At 41.6% G+C, this 27676-nt stretch overlaps 1 protein-coding gene across 10 annotated transcripts in view; it reads right to left on the reverse strand.

Annotated features, from left to right (window-relative positions):
* Positions 1-1836: 1836 nt before the first annotated feature.
* Positions 1837-27676, reverse strand: part of PRR5 (proline rich 5) — a 54508-nt gene continuing 28668 nt past the window's right edge. For 5 of the 10 annotated variants that reach the window (XM_068104780.2, XM_068104781.2, XM_068104776.2 and 2 more), the window contains 5 exons: positions 25004-25061; positions 23155-23282; positions 22825-22965; positions 17152-17290; positions 2029-2836 (listed from right to left, as the gene is read on the reverse strand). In XM_068104780.2, coding sequence (XP_067960881.2) covers positions 2178-2836; positions 17152-17290; positions 22825-22965; positions 23155-23282; positions 25004-25061 — 1125 coding nt within the window. In that variant the 3' untranslated portion in view covers positions 2029-2177. Of the gene's footprint in view, positions 2837-17151; positions 17291-22824; positions 22966-23154; positions 23283-25003; positions 25062-27676 lie in introns of all 10 variants that reach the window. The other 5 variants (XM_078777800.1, XM_078777786.1, XM_078777794.1 and 2 more) reach the window with 2 other exon arrangements.

The following is a 27676-nucleotide window of genomic DNA, read 5'->3' on the forward strand; positions in this document are numbered from 1 at the left end:
AACCATTTCATGTAAATAGAGGGGGGGGGGGGGGATTGTCACTGTACTCGCAAGCCGTTCGCCGTTCGCTTTGGCGTTGCGAATGGACCAAAACATTTCATGGACCAAACCATTTCATGTAAAGCGTTCGCCGTTCGCTTTGGCGTTGCGAATGGACCAAAACATTTCATGAACCAAACCATTTCATGTAAATAGAGGGGGGGGGGATATAATTTTAGATATATATATAGTACGGGCATGCCCTAGTAATTTAAATAAACATAAATGCAAATTTCGCATGTTGAAAAAGTAAGTAAACCCCAACATTTATGACTACTTCAAATACCTAATATTAGAATCAGGTGCACCAGCTCAGGTGCAAATGATTAGAACATCGTCAGAGATGATCTTGGAGGAACCTGTCTTATTTAAACCTCAGACATTTAGCTTGGTTTGCTCTTTGTTGTTGAAGTGTGCGGCATCACCATTCCTAGATCAAAAGAGCTCTCTGAGGCCTTCAGAAAGGTTATAGATGCGTACGAGTCTGGGAAGGGATTTAAAAAGATCTCCAAACAATTTGAAATCAATCATTCGACTGTCCAGAAGATCATCTACAAGTGGAGAAGATTCCAAACAACTGCCAACTTGTTCAGGCCAGGCCGCCCCAGCAAGTTCAGCCCGAGAGCAGACCGCAAGATGCTGAAAGAAGTCTCTAAGAACCCCAGAATGTCATCACGGGACCTACAGATAGCTCTTGCCACTGTTGATGTCAAAGTGCACGAGTCTACCATTAGAAAGAGGCTGTACAAAATTGATCTACATGGGAGGTGTGCCAGGAGGAAACCTTTGCTGTCCAGAAAGAACATCAGGGCAAGACGAAAGTTTGCCAATGAACACCTAGACAAAGACCAGCACTTCTGGAACAATGTGCTCTGGACAGATGAGTCAAAGGTAGAGCTATTTGGCCACAGTACCAGAAGACATGTTTGGCGAAAACCAAAGACAGCATTTGACCACAAGAACCTGATACCAACTGTAAAGCATGGTGGTGGAAATATTATGGTTTGGGGCAGCTTTGCTGCATCAGGGCCTGGGCAGCTCACCATCATAGAATCCACTATGAATTCTTCATTGTACCAGAGGGTGCTTGAGGATAATGTGAGGCCATCTGTCGGAAAGTTGAAGCTCAACCGAAGGTGGATCTTGCAACACGACAATGACCCTAAACATACCAGTAAATCCACCAAGGAATGGCTGAAAAGAAAGAAATGGAGGGTTCTGGAATGGCCAAGTCAAAGCCCGGATCTAAATCACATCGAGATGTTGTGGGAGGATTTGAAAAGAGCTGTCCATGCAAGAAACCCCTCAAACATCGCACAGCTGAAAGAATTCTGCATGGAGGAGTGGGCAAAAATTTCTCCCAGTCGATGTCAGAGACTAAAAAAAAAAAAAACACCTTTAGAGGCCATTTTTCCCCGCAAGCGGGGGTTGGCCTTTTTCGGGCACCGTGGTTGTTGTTGTTTTTCGGTCCCCTTTTTGAAGCCGATGTCAGAGACTGATAGACAGTTATAAGAAACGCCTACTTGAGGATGTTTCTGCCAAAGGGGGCAATACCACCTATTAGAGCCAAGGGTGTACTTACTTTTTCCACATGCGAAATTTGCATTATGTTTATTTAAATTATACAATGGATGACAAAATGTAAATGTTTCATGATATTTGTTATATTATATCACCTTTATCTATCAATATTGTTGAAATGAAAATCAAATCGCTGTATGTTTAAATATGTTGAAAAAGTCAAAACTTTACATGGGGTGTACTTACTTTTTTCACGTGACTGTAAGTTACAAACCCTTACAAACCACATCGTCACATTTATTTTAAAAGGATATAAATTACCTTGCAAGTTTTCAACTTTACATAATATTTATGTGTGCTTTTACAATAATGGTTCACATTGACAACTGTCCATAAAACCTTGCAATTCTCACAAGTACTCGCTCGACCCATCAGGTAAACTATTTTATGAAAACTTGTATTTTTTTAGACATCACTGCTTTTGTAAGACATGAAGTGCACAAATGATATATACTTACAACTTTACCACAGTTACAGTTGTTGCACGGCACATACAAACACTCCTAATTTGTCTCCCAATAATACTTAGATTGAGGAAGTAGCCTTTCTTTTTTTCTTTAGATGTCTGTTGAATTCATCAAGTCTTGTCTGAAATCTGTGACGATACCTGGATCGCTGTCCTCATTGGTACAATCAGGAATGGAATCAGAGTGTTGCTGCACACACCGGTACATTGCTTGTTCTGAAGATGGATCTTTCTTTTGTTTGTCCAAACTATTATGAGAAAAGGATTCTGGAGCTTTCAAAGTTATCTGCAAGCCGGCCAAATCCAGGTCAGAGCTGTCCATCTCAGAGTCATGTCCTGGACTCGTCGGGACAGAGTCGTCATCAGGAGAAACGCGAGGTGCAAAAGTTTGATGGCTTGTTAAGTCGTTTCTATGTTTTGCTTCATCACTTTCTTCCCCACTCCCATAACACTCTAGGGAAAGATCCTCACCTATATACAATTCACTTTGAGTTTCACTAGTGGCCTGACACTCCGAAGCAGCCTTCTCGAGCAGCGGTCCTGGTGCAGAATTGCTGCCGCTTTGAACCTTGTTATGCGGGCTTGCATCCACGTCCAGTTCAACGACTGGAGCGAGGCAATGCTCGGCTCGCAATTTAAATTGGAATTGCTGTTCCTTTGGGGATAGAGGGCTAGTGGGTGAGGTCAGAAGCCAGGTAGGGCCAGGCCTATCACTCGATAGTGATAGAGGATGCAGCCGGTAGCTTCTCTCTGTTAGGGAATTGGGGCGGATAGACCATGTTAGAAGGTGTTGCATCAAGTTAAAGTAAATCCCAAACACTGACACAGAGCAGAGGAATTGATTATGTCCAGTTTTAACATCATGCAATTTCATACATTGTCCAAGTGTCAAAGGAAACTTCACAGCACCTCATTTGTTAAAAAGGCAATGTTTTTTTTGTCATGGCCATGAAAGCCTATGGGTCCACAATCCCAAGTATCCATATTACCTTGTTCTCCCCTACACTGGAAGAAGTGTTAAAAAAAATGTAAATGCTTTCCTTTGTCATTGTGCTCTCTGTAACATCAAGTACTGTACTACTCGAAAAAAACAAAATTTCATCTTACCCACCAAGTTACCCACTAAGTTACCCACTAAGTTACCCCCTGAAATGAGAAACGATGTTCAGATGCTGTGCAAGTCCTCTATACTCTATGGCACAAATGTATCATTAAATTCCTATTGTTTATGCATTTATATGGAGCACATGACTGTGGGTGCAAGTCCGTGCCGCTGATGCAGAGCACCCCTGTAGGTTAGAGCGTTAATTTTAGAATTTGGCCTGGTGCCTGCGATAGTTATAAATTCCTATATTTGTGAATCTCACTCATTGCTGCCCTTCACGGGATTCCCTTTTCACACAAACAAAGAAGTTCAAAAACCCAAGATTGGCCATACAAGTGTGAAAGTTAGTTTTTGCACCCGATTCCTCCAATAACATATTTCGACATCAGCATTCCAATAAGGTTGAAAATAGCAACAGCTATACTTTGCCTATTAAGGGGGAAAGGAACCTCATATTCGATGATCGCAATGTTGCCTCCACCTCTTGGCAATGTAAAAACAGAAGCTCTGCAGACAAAGTAAATAATTTTAATCATATTCACTGACATTATCTTTGGCTACAGCTATGAAAGATTTCTGCAACACACCCATATACGTGTTGTACTTGAGCACAATACCAAAATTGAGGGAATAATAATTTTAACATTAAAATACGACAAATGTGACAACTGTATTACAACTGGTGGGGTCACCCGTGGGAATCCCACGGGCATGGAGGTGTATCGTTGCGATCGGTGCAGCCGTTTTTGCGGTACCCGGGACAATAACATTAGGCGGGAGTCCAAACCTGAAAATGCTGGAGACCAAAGCTGAAATTGGAAAAACAATATAGCCTATTTTACTCCAGGGGGTCCCAGGATTACCCACCCAAAATTTCGTTGCGATCGGTTCAGCCGTTTTTGCAGTACCAGGGAACGGACGGACAGACATTTGGTGAATTATAGTAAGATACAGGCCGAGTTTCTTATAATATGTTTATACAGCCATTATCTTATTATAATGGAGCAAACGTATATGGTTATGGATTTCAACAACAATAGAGACATTCCATAGCTTTTTGGTTCGTTTTCATCAAGGAAAATCACCAACAGAATGAACCAATAACAGAAAACACGTTTTATAGATGCAAGGTAATAAGCTCTGTGCTCATTGGTTATTACAGGAGGAAACCTGTAACCAATAGAATAAGGGGATGGATCATCTATCGATGATTCACGATTATTGATCCATGGAGTTAATATATGGTCAAAACAAATATAATGTACGCCTGTCCCGTGTACTTTTGTTTACCTTGGAAAGGAAAAGTGTCTCACTGGTTCAATAATCAAATTAAGGGGCCAAGTGGGATAAAATGCAGGGTTTTACACGCCATCAAACAAATGCACATATCTACACTCACAGACAAGCTACCCCCTACAAATCATATATCACTGGAAAGCTGACAATCTGGAGAATACAAAAATTGAAGAATTGAGACAATACACCTTCAAATAAGGAAATTACATTTATTTTCCTCAACACAATTGAAAATTTACATTTTTGCATTTTGTCAGCAAAATTGTAACCCCATACAACGAACTCAGGCAATCTACTTTTTTTCCTCAGTTTTACATATTATAGGGATGTCCTAATATTTCAATGATGGCTTTTCTTCAAATCAGTTTATTTCAGCTGCACACTGATTATTTTTTGTAGAAACAGAAAAAGGTGACATTTTACTTCATAATTTTTTTTTAAGTAGGGGTATCTCTAAAAGCCATCATTAATTCACTCAACACCTCAAACCTGACATTCTGACCAAATTTGAAGAAATTCTGATGATTAGTTTTTGAGTTATAACAAGTTAATGAATATTCATGACAGCACAGACTATAGAGTTTGCCAGTGTTTTTTAAACAGATTTTTAGGGATATTTAGGCCAAAAAATCCACTTCCGGTTATGAAACAGGTACTTCCGGTTTAACAAATGATTGACCTTTGACAATTAGACCCATATTTTCTGGAAAAATTGTTCAATTTTCACATTAAAAGGATTGATTTCTGAAAGAACATACATCATAGAGTATTTTGACATGAAAAAATTAAAATATATATTTTACTCAAATTTTACCCCACTCGGGCCCTTAAGCAGATGGTTTATAATTCCTACTATGCTGTTCAACCACGAGTAATTTCCCCCACTCGCGGATTGCTTCCATCAATCCGTAAGGATGTACTACCTACCATTCAATCTTGCAATGTTGTTCACGAGTTTAAGTGCCGATGCGGAGCTCAGTACGTGGGCCGTACATCTTTGCGATTGATGGATTGCATTAACTGCAGGTCCCTCTCAATGTCTGACAACATGTACAAACTGGACAAAGACAACCACGATGGACATGTAGGAATGTACAGAGTACGGCCCGGTTCCCTGTGCTTCAGCAATTGGATCTCATCTTTTGAGTAATCCTTAGTGTGCAGAGCACCTCTGGTGAACCTCTTAGTCATACATCATCTTAGTCATTATCTTTGGATCTTAGTCATACCTCTGGTGAACTGTGCCAATGCTCTGCCATCTGAGCTATCTGGGTGACCCTGACCAAACATGCAATTTTCCCACACATGTAGTTCTGTCAGAGTGATCATGGGTTCTTGGTCACTTCCCTGACTTCTTGTTCAGTTGCTCAGTTTGGTAGGATGGCCAGCTCTAGAAAGTCTGGGTAGTTCCATATTCTTTCATTTCCTAATGATGAAGCTCCCTGTGCTCTCAGGCACTCTATAAATTATTTTATACCCTTCATCAGATCTATGCCTCCTCACAATTCTATCTGGGAGTTCCATGGACAGTTCCTTGGACTTCACGGTAAAGTTTCTACTCTGACATGCACTGCCAACTGTGGGATCTTGTTTAGAAAGTAGTTTTTCTTTTAAAATCGTGTCCAATCAATCAATTGGCCACAGGTGGACTCCAATAAAGTTGTAGAGACATCTCAAGATTGATCAAAAGAAATTGGATGCACCTGAGCTCAATTCGGAGTGTCATAGCAAAGGGGTCGAATACCTATTGACTCAAGATTTCAGCTTTTCATTTTCAATTAATATGTGAAATTTCTGGAAAAAAAAAAATCCACTTTGATATTATGGGGTATTATGTGTAGATTAGTGACAAAAATATCTCAATTCAATCAATTTTAAATCCAGGCTGTAACATAACAAAATGTGAAAAAGTCAATGGTCTGAATACTTTCTGAAGGCACTGTAAGGGAGACCTAACCATCAGCAGCCAAGGCTGTATGAAGCGCACTACGTGATAACCAATAAACACAGGTGGGAGAGCCCTCGGGGTGTTGCCAACATGCCAAGTGCTGCAGTAGCGATACATTCTTGTTGGTACAGGCAAGAGAGAGTGCCGAGGGTATTCACGGCATGCAAAGCAATCTAGATTTGGTAAGTAATCCTAGCCGCAGGTTTTGTATCACAAAAGTGCCAGACTCATATTCTCAGGCCAAAGCCAACGATTCACGATGCACCACCTGACCCCTATCTCTACGCTGCTTTGAATTCCCACTTGGAATCGCCACTCTACCTCAACTATTCACCCTCAACTAGAGAGACATCACACTCTGCCTCAACTATGTGTCCTCAACTACAGAGCCAGGACTGACTGTAATATGCTATTACTCCTGGGATTGATGATGCACCCTGAAGGGAGAACCTTCCACATTATTCTCTTCCTCATTGGTCCATCCTCATTTTCCATCTATGTATTCGAACCTCATTTTCAATCCCTTATTTTCCGATACACCCAAATTTGAACACCCGTTCTCATGCTTCATTCTCAAACACACATTCTCAAACCACATCACCAATCCGAAGGTCCCAAGGGCTGGTTTTTAAAATTCAAAAGAGTATTCGGCCTCCATCATGGAACATTAGTCGGGGAAGCAGCAGCGGCTGATCCAGGAAGCTGAGAAAAACGACCCATCGCATCTCCTGGAACTAACTAATCGAGGTGAAGGGATTTATGCTGGAGCAGGTTTTAAATGCCGATGAGACGGGACTTTTCTGGAAGAGGATGCTATCTTGTACCTTCCTCTCCAAGCAGGAAAGATCTGCTCCGGGGTATAAGGTGAGGTGGTTAAGGGTCGTCTTACTCTTCTTCTTTGTGTCAATGCGAGAGGTGACTTCATTATAAAGCGAATACTACTCTTCCGATCACTGAATCCCCCTCCACGCTCACCCTTCCCTGCTCACCCTTCCCTGCTCACCCTCCCCCGGTCACTCTCCCCCGGTCACCCTTCCCCCGTCACCCTTCCCCACTAACCGCTCCACCCTCCCTCCTCTCATAGCATCATCATCCCCAGCTCAGTCTTATATGTTTTCTATTTATGGCAGAGTACAGTACGAGCATGTAATGTTCTTATACTCTCACCCACCTCATTGTTTTGGCATAAAATAAAAAGGTAAAGGTCTTGTGTTTTTGTTTATTTTATACTGTACTGTATTTATTTTACATGTTTATCTCAATTGTGAAGCGTTTATTTCTGGCTGCACTGACATTCCTCTCTATTTTCTCGAAGCCCAGGAACCAATCCCTCCTTTTCCCATTGGCCCTTGGTTTCCACGATTGCAGTTTTAACTATCGCAACATTTTCCAGGAACTTAAACCCCGCGATATTGGAGGGTTTACTTTATACACACATATACACACATACACAACTTCATTTTCCACACACATACACAAATTCATTTTCCACACACATATACACACATTGTTACGTGCTCCTCCCCAAACCCCGGTCACGGTGTACCTCCGAACCCCGAGAGGAGTCACGGCAGAAAGATGTGTTATTCTGTATGTCAAAGATCAATGGTGAAACCTCACCAATTGTTACCAACAAACAAGTATTGTATTAAGGTCACACAAGAATAACAGTACAATAACAATATTAATCAATTGTACAACCAATATATCATTCCTATGATGGTACCATCAGTTTCGTACAATATAACTCACTGTGCTCCAAGTGAGCGAAAATAACATTCCCAATGTCTATTCTTCAAACCAAAGCTTCAAACCAAAGTCGATCCACGCTCCATTGATCGTCAGAACGATGCTGTATTGAGACCAGAATCCCACTCGGTTGACAGTCACACTGCCAAAGATGGGCAAAGGTGTCCTCAAAAGACGACTGGGAAATCACACCTTCGGGTATGGACGTTCAACGGCTCCGAATCGGCGAACCGCAATTTCCACTCAAAATCCACGTTACACACACACACCAGGTTAGCGTCTGGATGCGGTGAAAATGGTTGAAGCGAGGTGAAAAATCTGGAACGATGAGAAATCGGGCACGAGACAAAACGGCCAACGGTCCGTTCTCGAGACGTAACGGCACTCCAATGATTCTCTTCGGAATCAACCGCAAAACCTGTCATGCAGGTTTATCTGTCACAGCGATAACATCTGTCACAGGAATCCCTTTCCCAGGAAACCCAAAGTTCACTCGTGACCCCCGTTCGCCAGCGTTTGCTCCAGACCTCCAAGCAGCTCGGCTCCTTCTCTGACCTCACTCGCTCCGCCTCTTCTTCCTCTTCTTCTTTTTCTTTTAAAACACTAACTTTTTTTACCTTTTGAAAACAGTTATCTCTATTTCACTGAAACGACAACAATAATAGTACATGCAACCAAAAATGTTTACAGTGGATGAGAACCACAACAACGGAAGTGACAAATCCGTAACAACATACACAACTTCATTTTCCACACACATATACACACATACACAACTTCATTTTCCACACACATACACATAGTCCCTGGTGTTGGGCTAGCGGCTAAGGCGCCGGCTTAGGATCCTAGGATCCTGGGTTCGAATCCCGGTCGATCGCTGAATTAATGCCAGGGGAGTTGACTCAGCCTGTCATCCTTCCAAGGTCGGCTAATTGAGTACCAGTTCACTGGTAATTCCCTGTTTGTTGTTAAAGGCGGCAAAAAGGGTTGGCGTCAGGAAGGGCATCCGGCCGTAAAACATTGCTTCAAAAAGGGGACCAAAAAACAACAACAACCACGGTTCCCGAAAAAGGCCAACCCCCGCTTTGCGGGGGGAAATGGCCTCTAAAGGTGGTTATTTTATATATATATATATATATATACACAACTTCATTTTCCACACACATATACACACATACACAACTTCATTTTCCACACACACACACACACACACACGAAAAAGTAAGTACACCCCATGTAAAGTTTTGACTTTTTCAACATATTTCAACATACGGCTATTTGATCTTCATTTCAACAATATTGACAGATAAAGGTGATATAATATAACAAATATCATGAAACATTTACATTTTGTAGTCCATTGTACAATTTAAATAAACATAAATGCAAATTTCGCATGTGGAAAAAGTAAGTACACCCTTGGCTCTGATAGGTGGTATTGCCCCCTTTGGCAGAAACAACCTCAAGTAGGTGTTTCTTATAACTGTCTACCAGTCTCTGACATCGACTGGGAGAAATTTTTGCCCACTCCTCCATGCAGAATTCTTTCAGCTGTGCGATGTTTGAGGGGTTTCTTGCATGCACAGCTCGTTTCAAATCCCCCCACAACATCTCGATGGGATTTAGATCCGGGCTTTGACTTGGCCATTCCAGAACCCTCCATTTCTTTCTTTTCAGCCATTCCTTGGTGGATTTACTGGTATCTTTAGGGTCATTGTCATGTTGCAAGGTCCACCTTCGGTTGAGCTTCAACTTTCCGACAGATGGCCTCACATTATACTCAAGCACCCTCTGGTACAATGAAGAATTCATAGTGGATTCTATGATGGTGAGCTGTACAGGCCCTGATGCAGCAAGGCTGCCCCGAACCATAATTTTTCCACCACCATGCTTTACAGTTGGTATCAGGTTCTTGTGGTCAAATGCTGTCTTTGGTTTTCGCCAAACATGTCTTCTGGTACTGTGGCCAAATAGCTCTACCTTTGACTCATCTGTCCAAAGCACATTGTTCCAGAAGTGCTGGTCTTTGCCTAGGTGTTCATTGGCAAACTTTAGTCTTGCCCTGATGTTCTTTCTGGACAGCAAAGGTTTCCTCCTGGCACACCTCCCATGTAGATAAAGTTTGTGCAGCCTCTTTCTAATGGTAGACTCGTGCACTTTGACATCAACAGTGGCAAGAGCTACCTGTAGGCCCCGTGATGACATTCTGGGGTTCTTCGAGACTTCTTTCAGCATCTTGCGGTCTGCTCTCGGGCTGAACTTGCTGGGGCGGCCTGGCCTGAACAAGTTGGCAGTTGTTTGGAATCTTCTCCACTTGTAGATGATCTTCCGGACAGTCGAATGATTGATTTCAAATTGTTTGGAGATCTTTTTAAATCCCTTCCCAGACTCGTAGGCATCTATAACCTTCTTTCTGAAGGCCTCAGCGAGCTCTTTTGATCTAGGCATGGCGACGACGCACACTTCAACAACAAAGAGCAAACCAAACTAAATGTCTGAGGTTTAAATAAGACAGGTTCCTCCAAGATCCTCTCTAACGATGTTCTAATCATTTGCACCTGAGGTGGTGCACCCGATTCTAATTTTAGGTATTTGAAGTAGTGATAAATGTAGGGGTGTACTTACTTTTTCCACATGTGAAATTTGCATTTATGTTTATTTAAATTATATAATGGACTACAAAATGTAAATGTTTCAAGATATTGTTATATTATATCACCTTTATCTCTCAATATTGTTGAAATGAAGATCAAATAGCTGTATGTTGAAATATGTTGAAAAAGTCAAAACTTTACATGGGGTGTCCTTACTTGTTCACGTGACTGTATATATAACACACACAGGCCAAATGTGAACTTCACTCCCACAAGTTTACAGGATAAGTTCATGTTACAGTTTGCATTGGATGCTGTTTCGGATAAACTTATGTTCGTGACAAAACCTTGTTTACTAACATGTTTGCTACTAAGGATGCAAATGTGCTAATTTATGGACAATTATTCTCATCCATATATTTACGTTTCACAGTTAAAGTCTTTTTTTTAGCACAGCCAACATTGACATCAGCCGCTGCTGCTTCCCCGACGAATGTTACATGATGGAGGCCAAATACTCTTTTGAATTTCTCAAACCAGCCCTTGGGACCTTAGGTTTGGTCATGTGGTTTGAGAATGTGTGTTTGAGAATGAAGCATGAGAACGGGTGTTCAAATTTGGGTGCATCGGAAAATAAGGGATTGAGAATGAGGTTCGAATACATAGATGGAAAATGAGGATGTAGGAATGAGGAAGAGAATAATGGGGAAGGTTCTCCCTTCAGGGTGCGTCACAAGTCCCAGGAGTAATAGCATATTACAGCAATACATAATAACAGGAGTAATAATAACAGATTACAGTAACACAACAATTACAATGGCTCCTTAAACATAGAGTGCATCCGGAAGACGCCCGCCGTCGTCACGGCACAAGATCATTTTTCTCCACATGCGGTGTGAAAAACGACGCAAAATATCACGAGTTATGGTGGCAAATGCTTCCTGAATGAAATACTATTAGTTATGGTGCCGAATGCTTCCTGAATGCGTTGTTTCAGTTCATCAACAGATGCCGTGCGATGGATGTTCTGCATCCTTAGCTTTGACGTACCCCCAGTGACCACAGTCACAAGTTGTCAAACTGCATCTGATAATAATTGACAAATGACAGTTGGTTTATATATGGTTTCATGTGAGGTTCTTCTTTCATTGTGCGATGTAAGGATGAATACGAAACACCCAACTCTGCAGAACGTTTCTGTAACAATTTTTTCGGAGATCTGAGAACGCATGTTTTTTCCAAATCACGATTTTTTGGTCGTCTGCTGGGCTTACTGTCGAGTATACTTCCAGTCTGAAATTCCTTTTTTCCCCAAAGATGAAGATTTGATTTTGATGGTGTTCGCTTTCCAAAACGCTCCTCGAAGTCTTTTTGCACCTGTTTCATCGTCTTGTTTGTGTTTCTCCTCTCGTGGTACCATACCACTGCTGCCAGCCTCTCTTCCACTGTAAATGGACTTGTGTCTGCCATCTTGGTTTAATGTATTATTTGTATTATCTGAAAAAACGATAAATACATGGTATAAACAAATCTTGTATAAGCAGCTAAAACCTTGGACTTATGACTCACCCTGTACAATCATTGACCACGTAATGGCGGCCCATAAATGCGGCATGTTCACCTCGAGCCAACCGATCCACCAACTCAATATTTTCGCCCAACGTCAAAACCTTTCTCTGCTTTTTGGCACAACTAACTGTCCATCACTTTATGTTTCGGGGAAATAAAAAATGGTGCATGAGAAACAACACAATTGGCTTGTAATGGGAGATAATCGCACACAAACGGGACGACAACGATGACTAATGCCAGCTCAAAAACCGTGATTAGTCGAAATGAAATCCCGCGATAACAAAATCGGAACACAATAGGTTGCCCGCCAATATTTTTGGCCATGACTGTACACTCAAGAAGGTGGATACTTTGAGAACTAGGAGTGCTGCGTCCCACCTTCTGAAAGTCGCATATCGAGTTAACAACCAATTACGCACACATATGAGCATATACATATATATTTTTCCTTACTTGTACAGTAAACCCTCAAATATTGCGGTTTTTAACATCGCAGGTTTCAACCAAACCGCGATTGGTCCTAGTTCTCCTAGTTCTCAAAGTATCCACCTTCATGAGTGTACAGTCATGGCCAAAAATATTGGCACCCTTGCACTTTTTTCAAATAATGTGCCATTTCTTCCAGAGAATTGTTGAAATTAAAAAATCTTTGGGTATCCACATATGTATTTATTTGGTTTGCAGTGGAAGAAAACAAAAAAACCTAAAAAAAGATACTACATCTTAGCTTATTCCACACAGAAATCCTAAAATGGCCCGGACAATATTATTGGCACCTTTTAGACGTTGTTAGAAATAATGAGATTTCAAGCAGGTGATTCTCCTTTACTTTGGAATTGAACTCACATATGGTGAGTTGCAGGTGCCTGAAATATAAAAATCACTCATTCAATGAGTTTGAATGGAGAAAAGGAGTCGTTCTGCTGTTTTGTGTCACTTTGTGTACCGCAATGAGCATGGAGAAAAGAAAGAAAACCAGAAAATTATCTGAGGAGGTCGGACACAAGATTGTAGCCAAGCATGGACATTGGACAATCTCAAGGCTAAAAGTCCATCTCCAGAGACCTTGATGATCCTGTGTTCACCATAGGCAATGTTATCAGGAAGTGTAAGGCCCATGGCAGTGTAGCCAACCTCCCTGAACATGGCCATAAGAGAAAACTTGATCGAAGGTTGCAGTGAAGGATTGTTCGAATGATGGAGAAAGCACCTCGATCAACTGCCAAACAGATTCAAGCTGACCTTCAAACATGAGGTACGACGGTTTCAACTCGCATCATCTGTCGCCAACTCAATGAAAGGGGGTTCTATATATAGTAGGAGGCCCAGGAGGACCTCACTGGTGAGAAAGAGACAAAAGAAAGTCCGACTGGAGTTTACCAAAACACACCTAAACAAGCCAATATCCTTCTGAAAAAATGTCCTGTGGATAGATGAGACCAAATTAGAGCTTTTTGGTAAAAAAAAACAAAAAAACTTAATCTCTATGTTTACAGAAAACAAAATGAAGCCTTCAAAGAAAAGAACACCTTCCCTACACCCTACAGTCAAACATGGAGGAGGTTCAGTGATGTTTTGGGGTTGCTGTGCTGCCTCTGGCACTGGGTGCCTTTAACGTGTGCATGGCATCATGAAATCAGGAGATTACCAAGGCATTTTGGAGCACAATGTTCAACCTAGTGTCAGAAAGCTGGGTCTCCGTCGAAGGTCATGGGTCTTGCAGCAGCACAATGACCCCAAACACACTTCAAAAAGCACCCAAGAATGGTTCAAGACAAAATGCTGGACTGTTCTGAAGTGGCCAGCAATGAGTCCAGATCTAAATCCCATTGAACACCTGTGGGGAGATCTGAAAACAGCAGTTGGGAGAAGGCACCCTTCAAATATGGGAGAACTGGAGCAGTTTGCACAAGAAGAGTGGGACAAACTGCTAGTGGAGAGGTGTAGGAAGCTCATTCATGGCTATCGGAGGTGCTTGACTGTAGATATTTTGTCCAAAGGCTGTGCTACCAAATATTAAGTCTCGGGCATCAATAATTTTGTCAATGCCATTTCTTCTTATTTTCTGATTTAAAAGGATATATTAAGTTCTGAATCAAAAACAAAGGTTCTGTAATATTAACAGTGAAATCAAGAATTGTGGAGACCAAATACTTTTGTCAATTTCAACTTATTTTTAGAGAAAATTGTGAGTTATTTGAAAAATATGCAAGGGTGCCAATATTTTTGGCCACAACTGTATGTATATGTATGAGTGTGCAAATGTGCATGTATGTGTGTGCATGTAGGTCTAAGATGTTGTTGTTGCCTGCTATCTCCACACGCGAGTGGGTTTCAGGAGGTGGAATGGAGACCTACCAGGTCTCAAAGTATCCACCTCAGTTAGCGTGGGTGTGTGTGTGTGTGTGTATGTGTGTGTGTGTGTGTGTGTGTGTGTGTGTGTGTGTGTGTGTGTGTGTGTGTGTGTGTGTGTGTGTGTGTGTGTGTATTTTTACATGTTATAATAAAAAAGAAAATAATTAAATTGATATATATGGGAAAATTACACACCCAAACCAGGTATCAAACCCAGGTCCTCTGGAAACCATACCAGTGCTCTGCCATCTGAGCTATCTGGGCGACCTTGACTGAGCATGCAATTTTCCCACACATAGAATTGCCACTCTCTTTCCATCACTGCTTCTGGGGCACTCGCTGCCAATAATAGGAGCACCAACGGCCTGCTCACGAGAGGGTCTTCCTCCAATGAGGGGACAAATCCATGTCCGCTATTATAAACACCACTGGGGTTCTACAAAGAATTACACAAATGAACAGGATTATTAATATTTAAATTGATACATGTGGGAAAATTACACACTCAGACCAGCAATCGGACACAGGTCCTCGGTCGTACCAAAAATAAAAGAAAAAAAAAAATGAACTGTTGGATAGAGGAAGGGAATTACAATAATGAAATTGCAATATTTTGTTAAATACTCACACTAATAAACAAGACATAAGCATGAATCGACAACAAGAAAGGTATACGACGGGGTACGGATTGTGGCGGCAAAAATGCAAATGGCATCCTCTGACTTCTGTCATCGAGTCGGCAAGCAGGGAGCAGCAATTCACATTTATTGCCATATCTGATGCAATTTCAATGCCTTAATAGTGGCGAGGTGCTCCATTTGAAACTGTTTGTTCGATATGTGTAGGTTTTTGATGCCGAGGGTCCGTAATAAATATTTGTAATGGTATTAAAGCCAGTGACCAATTGCAAATTAATAGTAGGATGAAAAAAAAAATCAAAGCGTACATCCCAAATAAAAATAGCCATCGATTGTGAATTTAAACAGGAACAAGTCAGGAGACGCCGATGGATCACGAGCGAGCGGTATTCAATGACAAAGGACGGACTATAACCGAAACAGGCCCGGACTGGGGGGCCGGGGGCCCACATGGCAGGTGTCGGCCCCCGACATGCGGTGTACATGCCTATTTACAAAGGGCCCCAATGCACTGCGTGCGCAGGCCTTTAAGAGCCAGCTGTATGTAATTGTGTGTGGTGCTGGCCTGGAAATGTCAAAACGAAGGTTACTGACCTTGAAATGAGATAGAAAATAATGTATAATCAGTTATGAGGTTAGTTAGTTACACAATACCGAAAATTCGGTTAGATTCCGACAACTTTGAAAATTTGACCTTTGGAACCTTCAAAGGTCAAAGGTCGAAGATTCTGAAATTTGTTGGAAAACTTGTATTTCATGATGCATGTGATAATATAAGATCATGTACGACATTTCAGCCTATCACGAAGCGAACAATGTAATAAAACCATCAAAAATCAACTTTTCTAAATTTCGTGACCTTGTGACCTTGACCTTGGGGCGAAAATGAAAAATCGAGCTCCGTGGGGCTAAACACATGACATTGGCCTAACCAAATACCGAAACCCCTGTCAGATTCCACCAAACCCCTCGGAGAAGATGTAGCTTGAACTCGATTACCCCCTAAAAAGACATCTTTTTCAGGCGTCGCTCTGTGCAATACGCCCACTCTAGGCAGGACACAACTAGATCATGATATCAACCTCCCACCCAAGTTTCATCAAGATCGGATGATATCATCGGGTAGTTATGCTGCGGACAGACAGACACACAGACACACACCCATGACGAATATAGTGGTCACTCTGATAACTCGTGAACCAACAAGCCAGTGAGTATGACCCTCCTTAGAGATAAAAACACATTTTCATAATCTAACTTGGCTATTTAAAATACAAAATTTAGAACCCTATTTAATTTATATACAATGGTGCATGCATGTTTAAACACCTTACAATGAACTATATATATTATAGTAGATCTAGGTACAAGCAAACACTCCATCAGGAACATGTACGGCTAACTTGGATATTACCTACAACCAAGGTAAAAAATAAGTTATTAGATGGTAAAATTATACATCAAAATGTTGTTGATAAATTCGGCAATTTGTAAAACTGTGACTACAACTGGCAAATTAAATTGTGAAGTATTGCAGCACACTTCAAACCACAGACGGTGCAGAAAAAATACACTCAAGAAAGGTTGTGGACAACTTGGCCAGTTGTGAAAGTAGACGTAAAAATGTTTTAGGTAAATTAGATACGTCTGTGCAACCGTGCTTTTAAGGCCACTTGGGGGTGCTATAATAAAGTTGATCTACACACACACACACACACACACACACACACACACACACACACACACACACACACACACACACACACACACACACACACACAGTCAAATGAGGCCAATATCAAACATACCCAGAATGCAGACATTGTGGCTTGAGGTTTCATCATCAGTAAGCAGTCCCTCAGTTCCCATGTATGGGGAAACAACCTCCTTCAATATAGACTCCAACTGTAGATATGCGGGTGTAGGTCCAGTGGGTTCATGAACACTCTGATATAAACAACAAAAAAGGATTTAAAATAAAATGTCAAATAGGTAGACAAAAAGAAGAGGAGTAAAGAAAACAGAACAGACATCGAGTTCAATGATTATAAGACACTCCAGCTTCTTTTTTTGAGAAATCAACTGTTTTAGATGCCATCTCTGCATGATGCGTGGGACTGGGGAAGGAAGGAAGGAGCAGGATGGGAGGAAAGAATGTGAATGAATGGGGAAAATGTGATTGAGTGGATTCCAACGTTTTTGCATATGGACTCTGTAGAAGATTCCTTCTGCATCTTTTTAACCATTGTATACGCATATGGAAAGAACTGGGAAGTGGCCGTGTGCTGTGTGCAGGAAGGGTGTAGGAGTGAATTCCATTCAATGTACAATGTGCGCTGAGTGGGTTCATCAAAAATGTAGTGGTTTGAGAGGGTCATTAACCAGTGTGGCAGCTACATTCAAGTGTAAGGTGTGCACAGAGGGAGCTGCAGATGGAGGAAATGTTGAGTTGGATCTTGGAGATGGCGTGAAGCTGGAAGGTGTGGAAACATTTTGCTACCTCGGAGACATGCTGAATGGAGAAGGTGGATCAGACTCGGCAACGGTTGCTCGAGTGAGATGTGCATGGAAGAAGTTTCGGGAACTGAGTGGCGTGCTGACGAGGAGGGGAGTGTCATTGAAGCTGAAGGGAAAGGTGTATGCTGCATGTGTGAGAAGTGTTGTGATTTATGGGAGCGAGACATGGGTAATGAACATAGAGCAGAAACCAAGGCTGGAAAGGGTGGAAATGCGAATGGTTCGGTGGATGTGCGGAGTATCGTTGAGAGAGAGGAAGACAAATGATGAATTGTGAAAGATGATGGGAATAGAGCCTGTGATGGATGCTGTGAAGAGAAACAGGTTGAGATGGTTTGGTCATGTGTTGAGGAAGGATGAAATGACTGGTTGAAAAGAGTGATGAAAATGAATGTAGAAGGAAGTAGAGGACGGGGAAGACCGAGAAAGACTTGGCTAAAGATGGTCGAAGAAGAAATGCGGGCAAGGGGGTTAACAAGGGGAGATGCAGAAAATAGGGCAAAATGGAGAACATTGTCATGGGGACCGCAAGGCTAACCCCCGCTCTAGCAGGGAAATGGCCTTAAAATGCATGTTGTTGTTGTGTTGTTGTATACGCAGCTTTCATTTGATAAGAGAGAATATTCCTAGGTTACACTGGTATTAAATATTGGTGACCATGATGGATGCTATTTGAAGACTATTTATCAGACCAGGCTAGAATCACACACGTGAAATTCCTACATTTGTCCTGATTGAAAAGTACAGACCCTTTCACTATTATTATGCAACGAGAGAAAACTTTTCCATCAAAAGTTGTTTGGTCAAGATGAATCCTCAATAAGATAAGCGTCCCTCATAGAAAGACAAGTGTGTGTGTGTGTGTGTGTGTGTGTGTGTGTGTGTGTGTGTGTGTGTGTGTGTGTGTGTGTGTGTGTGTGTGTGTGTGTGTGTGTGTGTGTATGTATGTATGTATGTATGTATGTATGTATATATATATTTATGTTACATGCAGAACTAGAAAGGTGCTCGTTAGAGCGCATACCTCTGCCAGGCTGAAGAGTTTTCGTTTTGTATTCCAGTAATAAGCCAGATCTGGATTCGGACTTGAACCAAAATCTAATCGGCTTGTTCTTGTCATCTGCCCAACTCATCCACCAACTTTTGTTGAGTTTTTGAAATATCTTGCTATATATCGTTTTTGAAACAACACTACTTTTTGAAATATCTTGCTATATATAGTTTTTGAAACAACACTACTTTTTGAAATATCTTGCTATATATAGTTTTTGAAACAACACTACTTTTTGAAATATCTTGCTATATATAGTTTTTGAAACAACACTACTTTTTGAAATATCTTGCTATATATAGTTTTTGAAACAACACTACTTTTTGAAATATCTTGCTATATATAGTTTTTGAAACAACACTACTTTTTGAAATATCTTGCTATATATAGTTTTTGGCCCTATCACTCAATGGTGAAGAAACATTTAAAAAATTCTCTGATCCGGGTAGTGATTCGAATCTTCACCAAAATCTAATTAATTTGGCCTTGTCACACACGCAACGTGTCCACCATGTTTTGCCCAAATCGGTCCATAACATTTTGAGATATCCTGCTTACAAACAGGATCATTAGGATGTGGTACTTCTCTTTTCTGTCCTCTAATAAAATTCGAGCAGATGGATGAGGCTATCTATAATCTTGGTTGTGGCACATGTATGTATGTATGTATGTATGTATGTATGTATGTATGTATGTATGTATGTATGTATGTATGTACATGTGAAAATCAAAGAAAAAAAACAGGACTGGGCTGGTCTCCCAAATTTTGCATATGTGTTTCTGGTACCCAGGGTCAGGTCATTGGCACGAAAAAATACCCCCCGCCCACTGAAGTGGTGCAAGTGCCACAGTGCAAGTGGTTTACTGACCCCTGCTTAAGACAGTGGGGCTTATCAAACAATGAACTGTCTGTCACATGGATGACAATAGCTCCAGCTACCGAGAGTGTCCTTGAATAGAGTGTTAATTATAACTTTGTGAAAACTCATTGTGAAGGGGGACTGTGCTCACATCGTAGGCCGTGTTTGTCTTGCAACAATTTTTATTGGTGTACGAACTGTATAAATTATACCACCACTGACAGAGCAGCGCTTGTAGGAGTTCTGTGTGTGTCAATGTTGATGACGATGGGGCTGATTAACACAGATGGTTAGGCTAAAATACTGGTAATTTGTTACATTAATTTGCTATTTCAGGCTGTCTCCACTTATCTTTAACCACTGTGGTCATGTATATTACTTCATGTTCAATGGCTGAGAGATATGTTACTGCATTCTGAAATTTCTGTACAGTTGTGATGATAGTTGCGATGGGCTGGGAGGATTGCCTCTAACTATGCACACTCTCCTCCAAGCTGTCTATCCTGGGTTTGAATCCCGACCCAGCTATAAACTGTCATCCCGGTGTTTCACAGGCAAGGTGATTCATCAATGTGTGTGCCGTCCCTCGGATGGATGTTAAACCGGACATCCTGTCTGCCGGCATTAATTGGTAGACGATAGATATCCCAAGGTGTCCTTCAACAAGAGTACGCAAGCTATCGATGGCACCATAGCCAAATTCCAAATTCCTGTCCTAACCTACATATGATATGGGATTGCATCAGCTGACCAGCCACAACCTCCATCAATGATGCTACCCATCAGCCTTGTGCTGCATATTGAAGAAGGTAGTTTTGAGTATTGTAGTCTGGAACAGCCATTGGAGGCCTAGAACCGCTCATTTCCCTATGTTTGACCTTTTTTGCAGGTTGATGGTGATACCGGTACTAAATGATCAGGTTTCACGATTCTGTCGTTAGGTCCAACGAGTCTGATGGAAAATTGAATGAGTTTGCCAATAAAACATGGTTATGAGATGCCTTATTAATGCTAGTTCAATGACTAGTAGTAGATAAAGGCCTGCTATCTGGGAATATTTAATCACAGCCTATGACACAGGCTTCCTGCCAAAGATACCGCCTTGATAAGGACCTGGAGCCAATAAGCTACGGAACCATTTTCGTTGCCCCCTCTCCCACTCCATGCGGTCACCTCTCCTACTGTGGATATCAAACTTTTTTCCCTTGAGTAGTTTTTGTCTACACACTAATGGATCACCGATTTTTCAAGATGTTCACGTTTATTGTGACGGAGATATTTAAGCTCAAATGCATAGAAATTTACAGCACGTAACAATATTTTAAACACAAATATCACTTTCACAATTTTTCCTGAATCGAGTATGCACCACTCAAAGCCTTCAAAACTGGTATGCCAATATGACCAAAGGAGGTCCACGATTGTCCAGAATTCCAAACCCCAAATCTATTTCATAGGGGAAATACAGCTCATTCCAGATACTAAGTCAGTGCTTTCCCACAATCCTTGGTGCTCCTGCTTCTCCAATTTCTGCATTCAAGGTCTCCCATAACAACTAAAACATCTCATTGAGACACCTGTTCGACCAGTTCCTGCAACCTTCCATAAAACTGCTCCACATTTTCTTCATCTGCTGCAGAAGTTTGAGCATAATATATTTCTGAATTATGGTGGTCCTTTCTTAGGTCTGGATGGGACTTAGGACTTAAGTAGTTTAGGACTTAGGACTTCGGAATTAAGATGGGACTTAAGACTAAGTTTCTTAGGACTGGACTTAGGACTTTTCATAGGACTGGATGTCCTTTCAATCTCACTGAAATTAACCATCATGTCCTTTTAACTTCACTGATATTAACCTATCATTGACTACGACTGAATTTGTCATCTCCCGATTGCAAATCACTGCCACTCCATTTCCTTTACAGGTTTCATAACCAGAAACGAACACTTTGTAATCGTCAGATTGAAACTGACCCAAACCAGACTATGTTCACTTATCCCCAAAATTTCAGTTCTTGTCCTCTCAATCTCCCTCTTTATAACAACTAATTTTTTCTGAATCATAAGCATTACATTACATGTTCCAATTTAGTGAACGTTTGAGAAGCTCTGAGTTAGCCTTTGGTTTTGGTTAAAAACCTAAACCGCAAGGAAGCAGCGGATTTAGATTCAGGGTTTCTTTCCACGAGATGAGCTGCCTACTAAGGCTAATGAAGCAATTGGTTTGAAGGTGCTTGTGATTCACCTTTCACCTCTAAACCCATTAGTACGAACAACCCCACCACCCTAGGAAGAGCTAAAACTTTGGCCTAAAATAAAGCCAGCCATTTTGGCCTAAACTAGGTAAAAAAAATAGCAAAATTTCAACTTTCAGAGGGGTTTAATGACCATTTGGGAGACTTGAAACCAAATGTGTTTCGCTAAATTTGGAAGACTGGTCCATAAAGTTCTCATATAGAAATACTAACATTTTAGGAAGTAAAATGTTAGGAACCACATCCCTTACAGGGTGAAAGGATGGGCTGAAGTTTAAATAAAACTCGTCACTTACCACTTGTCTGGTAACTTGCTAAACGTCAATTAGGTGCTCCTGATATTTGTTTCTCAAAAGCCCTACTCATTACGAGTCAAACGAGGTGCTACACATGATGGTGGTGGTATCTAATTTGAGCCCAAGGTGATTTTTCTGGTTACGGCCATTTTTTCTCTTCAGGTTGAACTTTGCCAGGGTCACAGGTCGAAGTGGGGAGGGCAGGGGGAAGAAAGAATGATCAGTATTTTTAAACTGAGCATGCCCAATAACCCCAAGGTGAATTTTTCTAAAAATATCTGAGAGTGTTGAGCAATAAAATGTCCCTTTCCTGGTTGAGATGGCATGGAATGACCCCATGGTAGATGAGTATTTGACACCACAGAGCAATTCAAGCGAAAGGGCCAAGTCTAATCGCTGTGTCAGTAATATAATCATGGCCAACATTGGGGCAGCAAAGTAAAATGTGAACCTGGAGTTTCAGGCCAACTGTATAAAAGCAAACATCTCTTGTAGGTCATACCTGCATAACAAGCAGCATCTGGATGAGGTTGGGTGGGACACGAGCATGACGTTTTGCCAGTGCCTCAAGCAGTTTAACCTTCAATGTGATGATATCACGAAAAGCAAGCAGAGCCATCTGTCGCACGGACAGCTCCTTGCCCTAAGATGTACAATCCGATAGCCATGTTACAATTAACTAATGGCCAAAGACCGTGTTATGCTGTACGATAGCTTCATGTGTTCACACAATGTCATGAGATGGAGCATCAAACTCTGCAAGCAGATTATAGAATTTGCAAGCAGATCAGCACTCATGCTATTAAAGCAAATCACAGACATTTTTACAAACCTGCACAGGATGGAAGATAGCTTGCAACATTGGCAAAATCTCCCCAAAGAAATACTCCCAGATCCCAGCAAGTGTGTCAAGGAGCTTCTGACCTTGAGAAAGGACGGTCATGGAGACAGTTTCCCGTACTGCAATATTATCCAATAAATGGCATGTAAATCCAATCAGAGATTTCAATACACAGTATATAACACAACGTCCACAGGTAAGCGTTCCCAGGTACCAATACATTGTCAGTAATTTTATTGAAAAAGTAAAACTTTTAAGTCTTTGAAGTCGTCGAGAAGAGTCTACAGGTGGTGTTGCTTGATAAACTCAATTTGACGTTACTATTACACCTGCTCACTATGGGAGCGGAAAAAAGGGTCATTCCTCTTTGGGGGTATGTAGATTACAGTCAATCTATGGTCGGGTCTCAAGAACATTGGGTGTGTGTTCATTTACCAAGTTTCTGGTGGAGAGATCGCCAAGTGGTTTAAGCATTCGAGCAAGAACTCCATTCAAAACCGTTAAGGAACGGCTGGCTTGGCAAGCACAAGCTAGCTGCTTGGTAAGTGAGCACAACCCGGGCTTCCTCTCTTTCAGTTTCGTGTTAAACAGAAGGATCGAGTTTCAAAAGTTCGCCACGAAAAATGCCACGGTAGTGCCAGAAAGGGCATGTTATTAACCCAACATTTGTGGGGTATATAGAGTACTGTAGATTTTCGCTCAGTTCTGTAAGTAAACCTTACTTCATGGATGTTGGGATTCCTCCAAATTTCTTCATTTAGTGTTATAAAGAGCATTAGCGACTGTTTAAAAAGCTAAACATACGTGTTTGTGGTTTATAATATTTTTACTTCCTGTAGAAGCCGTTGCTCCCACAGAAACGCCATTATAACTATAAGCTATTTATACATGTTATCACTGCAGGAAAAAATGCCTTGGGGGAAGTGGGACATTATTAGTATTAATATTGTTTTGTAATAACATTAACAATATGCGATTATCATAAATTTTGTTATTAAAAGCGTCTTTGGAAAAACGCCACGATAAATCTTCTTCGGAAATATGCCACGATAAAGCTAATTTAACATTGATATACACCTCAACGTGCAACCCCATTGACGGCAATGGTGGGAAAACTCGCTCGGGGGGAGAAAACCCCCTTGGGGAGGGGGGCAAATGAATGCGCTACAACCTTCATTGTGTAACCCTTCGTCATCCTGTCAAGTTTGGTTGAGATTGGATAAGTAACGACAGAATGTATTGGCGTCAAAAATTGATCAGACAGACAGACACAAATGGTGTATTTTAGTGTGATTAAAGTTATTTGTCACTGCTTTTCTTCCACACGGACGTGTCAGTTCTGACCTTCAAAATTGTATGCAAATTAAAAACACAAAATAGAAATGAATTTGGTCAATAATGCTTCAAATAAAAAGTTTCCTCTTCCCACAGTATTGTCATGATCAATTATATGCTCAATCTATGTACAAACCCCTTCATTAGCCTCAGGATTGATGCAATGCTGTTTGTAAAAAATGAATGAAAAAATGATGATAAATTATGCAAAAGTGCACTTCAAGAGAGAATTCGCCCAAAAGCTGCAGGCATATTTTGAATACATCTGCAATGCTTTTCAGGACTGTGGAAGAAGCAGTTATGACATCACTGGCAAATTACAGGAGTACATCATCTTGTAGAGCATCATATTTTAGAATCAAGAACTTATTTGTAAACATATCAAACCCTTCATAATGATGTACTACATAATGACGTTAAAAAAAATGATGTTGTGCACATTTCAAAGGGCAAAATTGGGTCTCAACAACAATCAACATCGGATTATAAAATGAATGTGGAGCACCTTCATAAAAGTGCATCTTCTCTCTGAGGATTATCATTCCTTTGGTCAGAAGTCGAGTCTGAGAAAAGAAGATGAGGATCACATAAACAATTTTCCTTTTGAAATAATAATTACTCAGGCCGAGACATAAAAATATGAAACAAATGAAGGAGGAGTTGGGGGCAGGAGTTTCAAATGCATAAACACACTTAAGATAATTCTGAAATAAAACAAAACAATCTTCTCTCAAAGCCGCTGATAAAGCATGGAATCCAAATGAGAAAAGTTACTTCTGAGTTTATCGAAAGGTATGTGAGTTGATAGGTATAAGAGTGAGGGAGGAACCTCCACATGAAGATGTTGGCTTCATCACCGTAATGATGAGTTGTTTGCTTCATGCAATAGAACTGACATTTGTGAGTGATGAGATTTCTTTGCAACAGCAGCATATTTATACAACTACTATTGAACTGTTGATTCATTTTGGGACAAAAATTAATTAAATTTGATCCATCATCAATACAGGTTCTTTATTATGTGGACGTATTTCCAGGCATCATTTATTTTATTTTTTTATTTTTTTGTATACAAGATCGAGGCTCGTGAAAGAGCGAACATTAATCACACAGAAAGACAAACAGACATACAAAACAAATAACATCGGGAGCGGTAGACATGATGGGGAGAGAGGGGGAAGGACACAAACACAACATTTGAGAGCAGGGACCGAGAGACATGGAGACATCGAGAGAACTGTGGGAGGGAGAGGGCTTTGGGGGGAAGGCATGGGAAGGTGGGGGGGGGGGGGGTGGGAGAGGTATAAAACATATGGACACTGCCAAGACTTCCAGGAAAGAAGTTGGAATTTCAAACAAGGTGGATCTGGGGTGAATTAGTGGGGGTAGAAAAGATCAAGGTTTTGGATGGGGGAAGATAAGAGATGGTGGTGAACAGCTGTTTTGAAGACCTGGAGGGAGGAGTGTGATTGAAGTGAGTGTGGGAGTTTGTTCCAGAGGCGGGAGAAAAGAGGAATGAAAGAGTGAAGGTGAGCAGAGAGCCGAGATTTCGGCAGTTTAACCATCAGAGGGTGGCTGGCAGATCTTGTGCGACCTGTAGGAATATTTGGGGGACAGAGCACAGAGAGAGCTGGGGGAGCAAGGCCGGAGAGGAGTCGGTAGAAGACAGAAAGACCACCTACCTGCCTGCGGTGAGTGAGTGAAAGGCCCTCAGAGATAGCTTCATCGCGGGAGATTCCAATGATTCTGAAAGCTTTGGATTCAACAGCGTGAAGCCGAGCCAGGTGTGAGGCAGGAGCACCAGCCCATAGGGGAGAACAGTATTCCATTGAGCTGCGGATGAAAGCCTTGTATGTGGTGAGGAGCTCAGGTGTGCCTAGGAAGGACTTCGCACGACGGAGGATGCCCAGTCGGCGACTGGCTTTGGAGGCCAGCTTGGAAATGTGGTTTTCCCAAGAAAGATCATGGCAGATGGTGAGACCCAAAAGCTTGAGCGACAGAACTTCTTGGAGAGGATTGTTGAGAAAGTAGATGGGAGGGTTGTCCAGTCGATCTTTTCGGAGAGACCTAGTAAGAGTGTGAGATTTGTCAGGATTGAAAGACATGTTCCACATGTTTGACCAGTCTGTGATTTTGTCCAGGTCTTCAGAGAGTGAGGAGGCTGCAGACTGCCGATCTGAGGGAAGAGGAATGGAGCGGCAGAGAGTGGAGTCATCAGCAAAGAGATACAGGGGATTTTCCAGAGAGTCGGAGAGATCATTGATAAAGACCAGAAAAAGCACAGGGCCCAGCACACTGCCTTGGGGAACTCCAGCCTGAACGGGAAGGGGAGATGAGAGAAATCCATTCAGGGCCACACGTTGACTACGACCAGAGAGGAGGTCCGCAAGCCATGCATGGAGATTTCCATGGATACCATAGGAGGAGAGTTTGGTGAGCAGAGCTGGGTGCCAGACCGTATCGAAGGCACGTGATATGTCAAGGGAGACAGCTCTGATTTCCTGTTTGGCATTGAGGATTTACTCTGCCACCAAAGGTGGACGGAGGTTATATATTCCCCTCTGTTTATTGGTCTGTCTGCTTGTGAACATGATATCTCAAAGCGTTATGGGCAGATTTGGATGAAACTTGGTGGACAGGTTGGGTGTGTGACAAGGATGAATTGATTAGATTTTGGTGAAGATCCGGACATGGATAATATAATTTTAAAGTGATTCTTCACCATTAAGAAATAGGGCCACAAACGAGTATGGCACAATATTTCAAAAAGTTGTGGACAATTCATGACAAAACCTGGTGGATGAGATGGGTAGGTGACAAGAAAAGCTGATTAGATTTTGTGCAGCCGGGATGGCAAAAAGCCCAACATACCCAAAACCTGCGTCCCTGCTCTGGAGGTCTGCTCTCTTGCAAGCTGCTTCCGCCGGCTCGCACTGCACCCGTTCGACCTCCCCTACTCCGAGCTTTTGTTCTCCTCTGAAATGAGGAAACTGCCTGCTCTAGTTTCTTCACTGCCGCACGGGGCATTATATCCTCAAAACCCAGCTGTGTGGATGAGGTTTGTGTTTGCAGGGTTAGTTCTTTCTTGTGTTTATTTATTGTGTTTGCCTGTCTGTCCGTCCAACGGTTCATTCTGTATATGCTGTCCTGTCCAATAAATAATTTATTTTTCCAAAGA

This window comes from Myxine glutinosa, chromosome 1, assembly GCF_964187855.1.
Source record: "Myxine glutinosa chromosome 1, kmMyxGlut1.1, whole genome shotgun sequence".
Lineage (NCBI taxonomy): Eukaryota > Metazoa > Chordata > Myxini > Myxiniformes > Myxinidae > Myxine > Myxine glutinosa.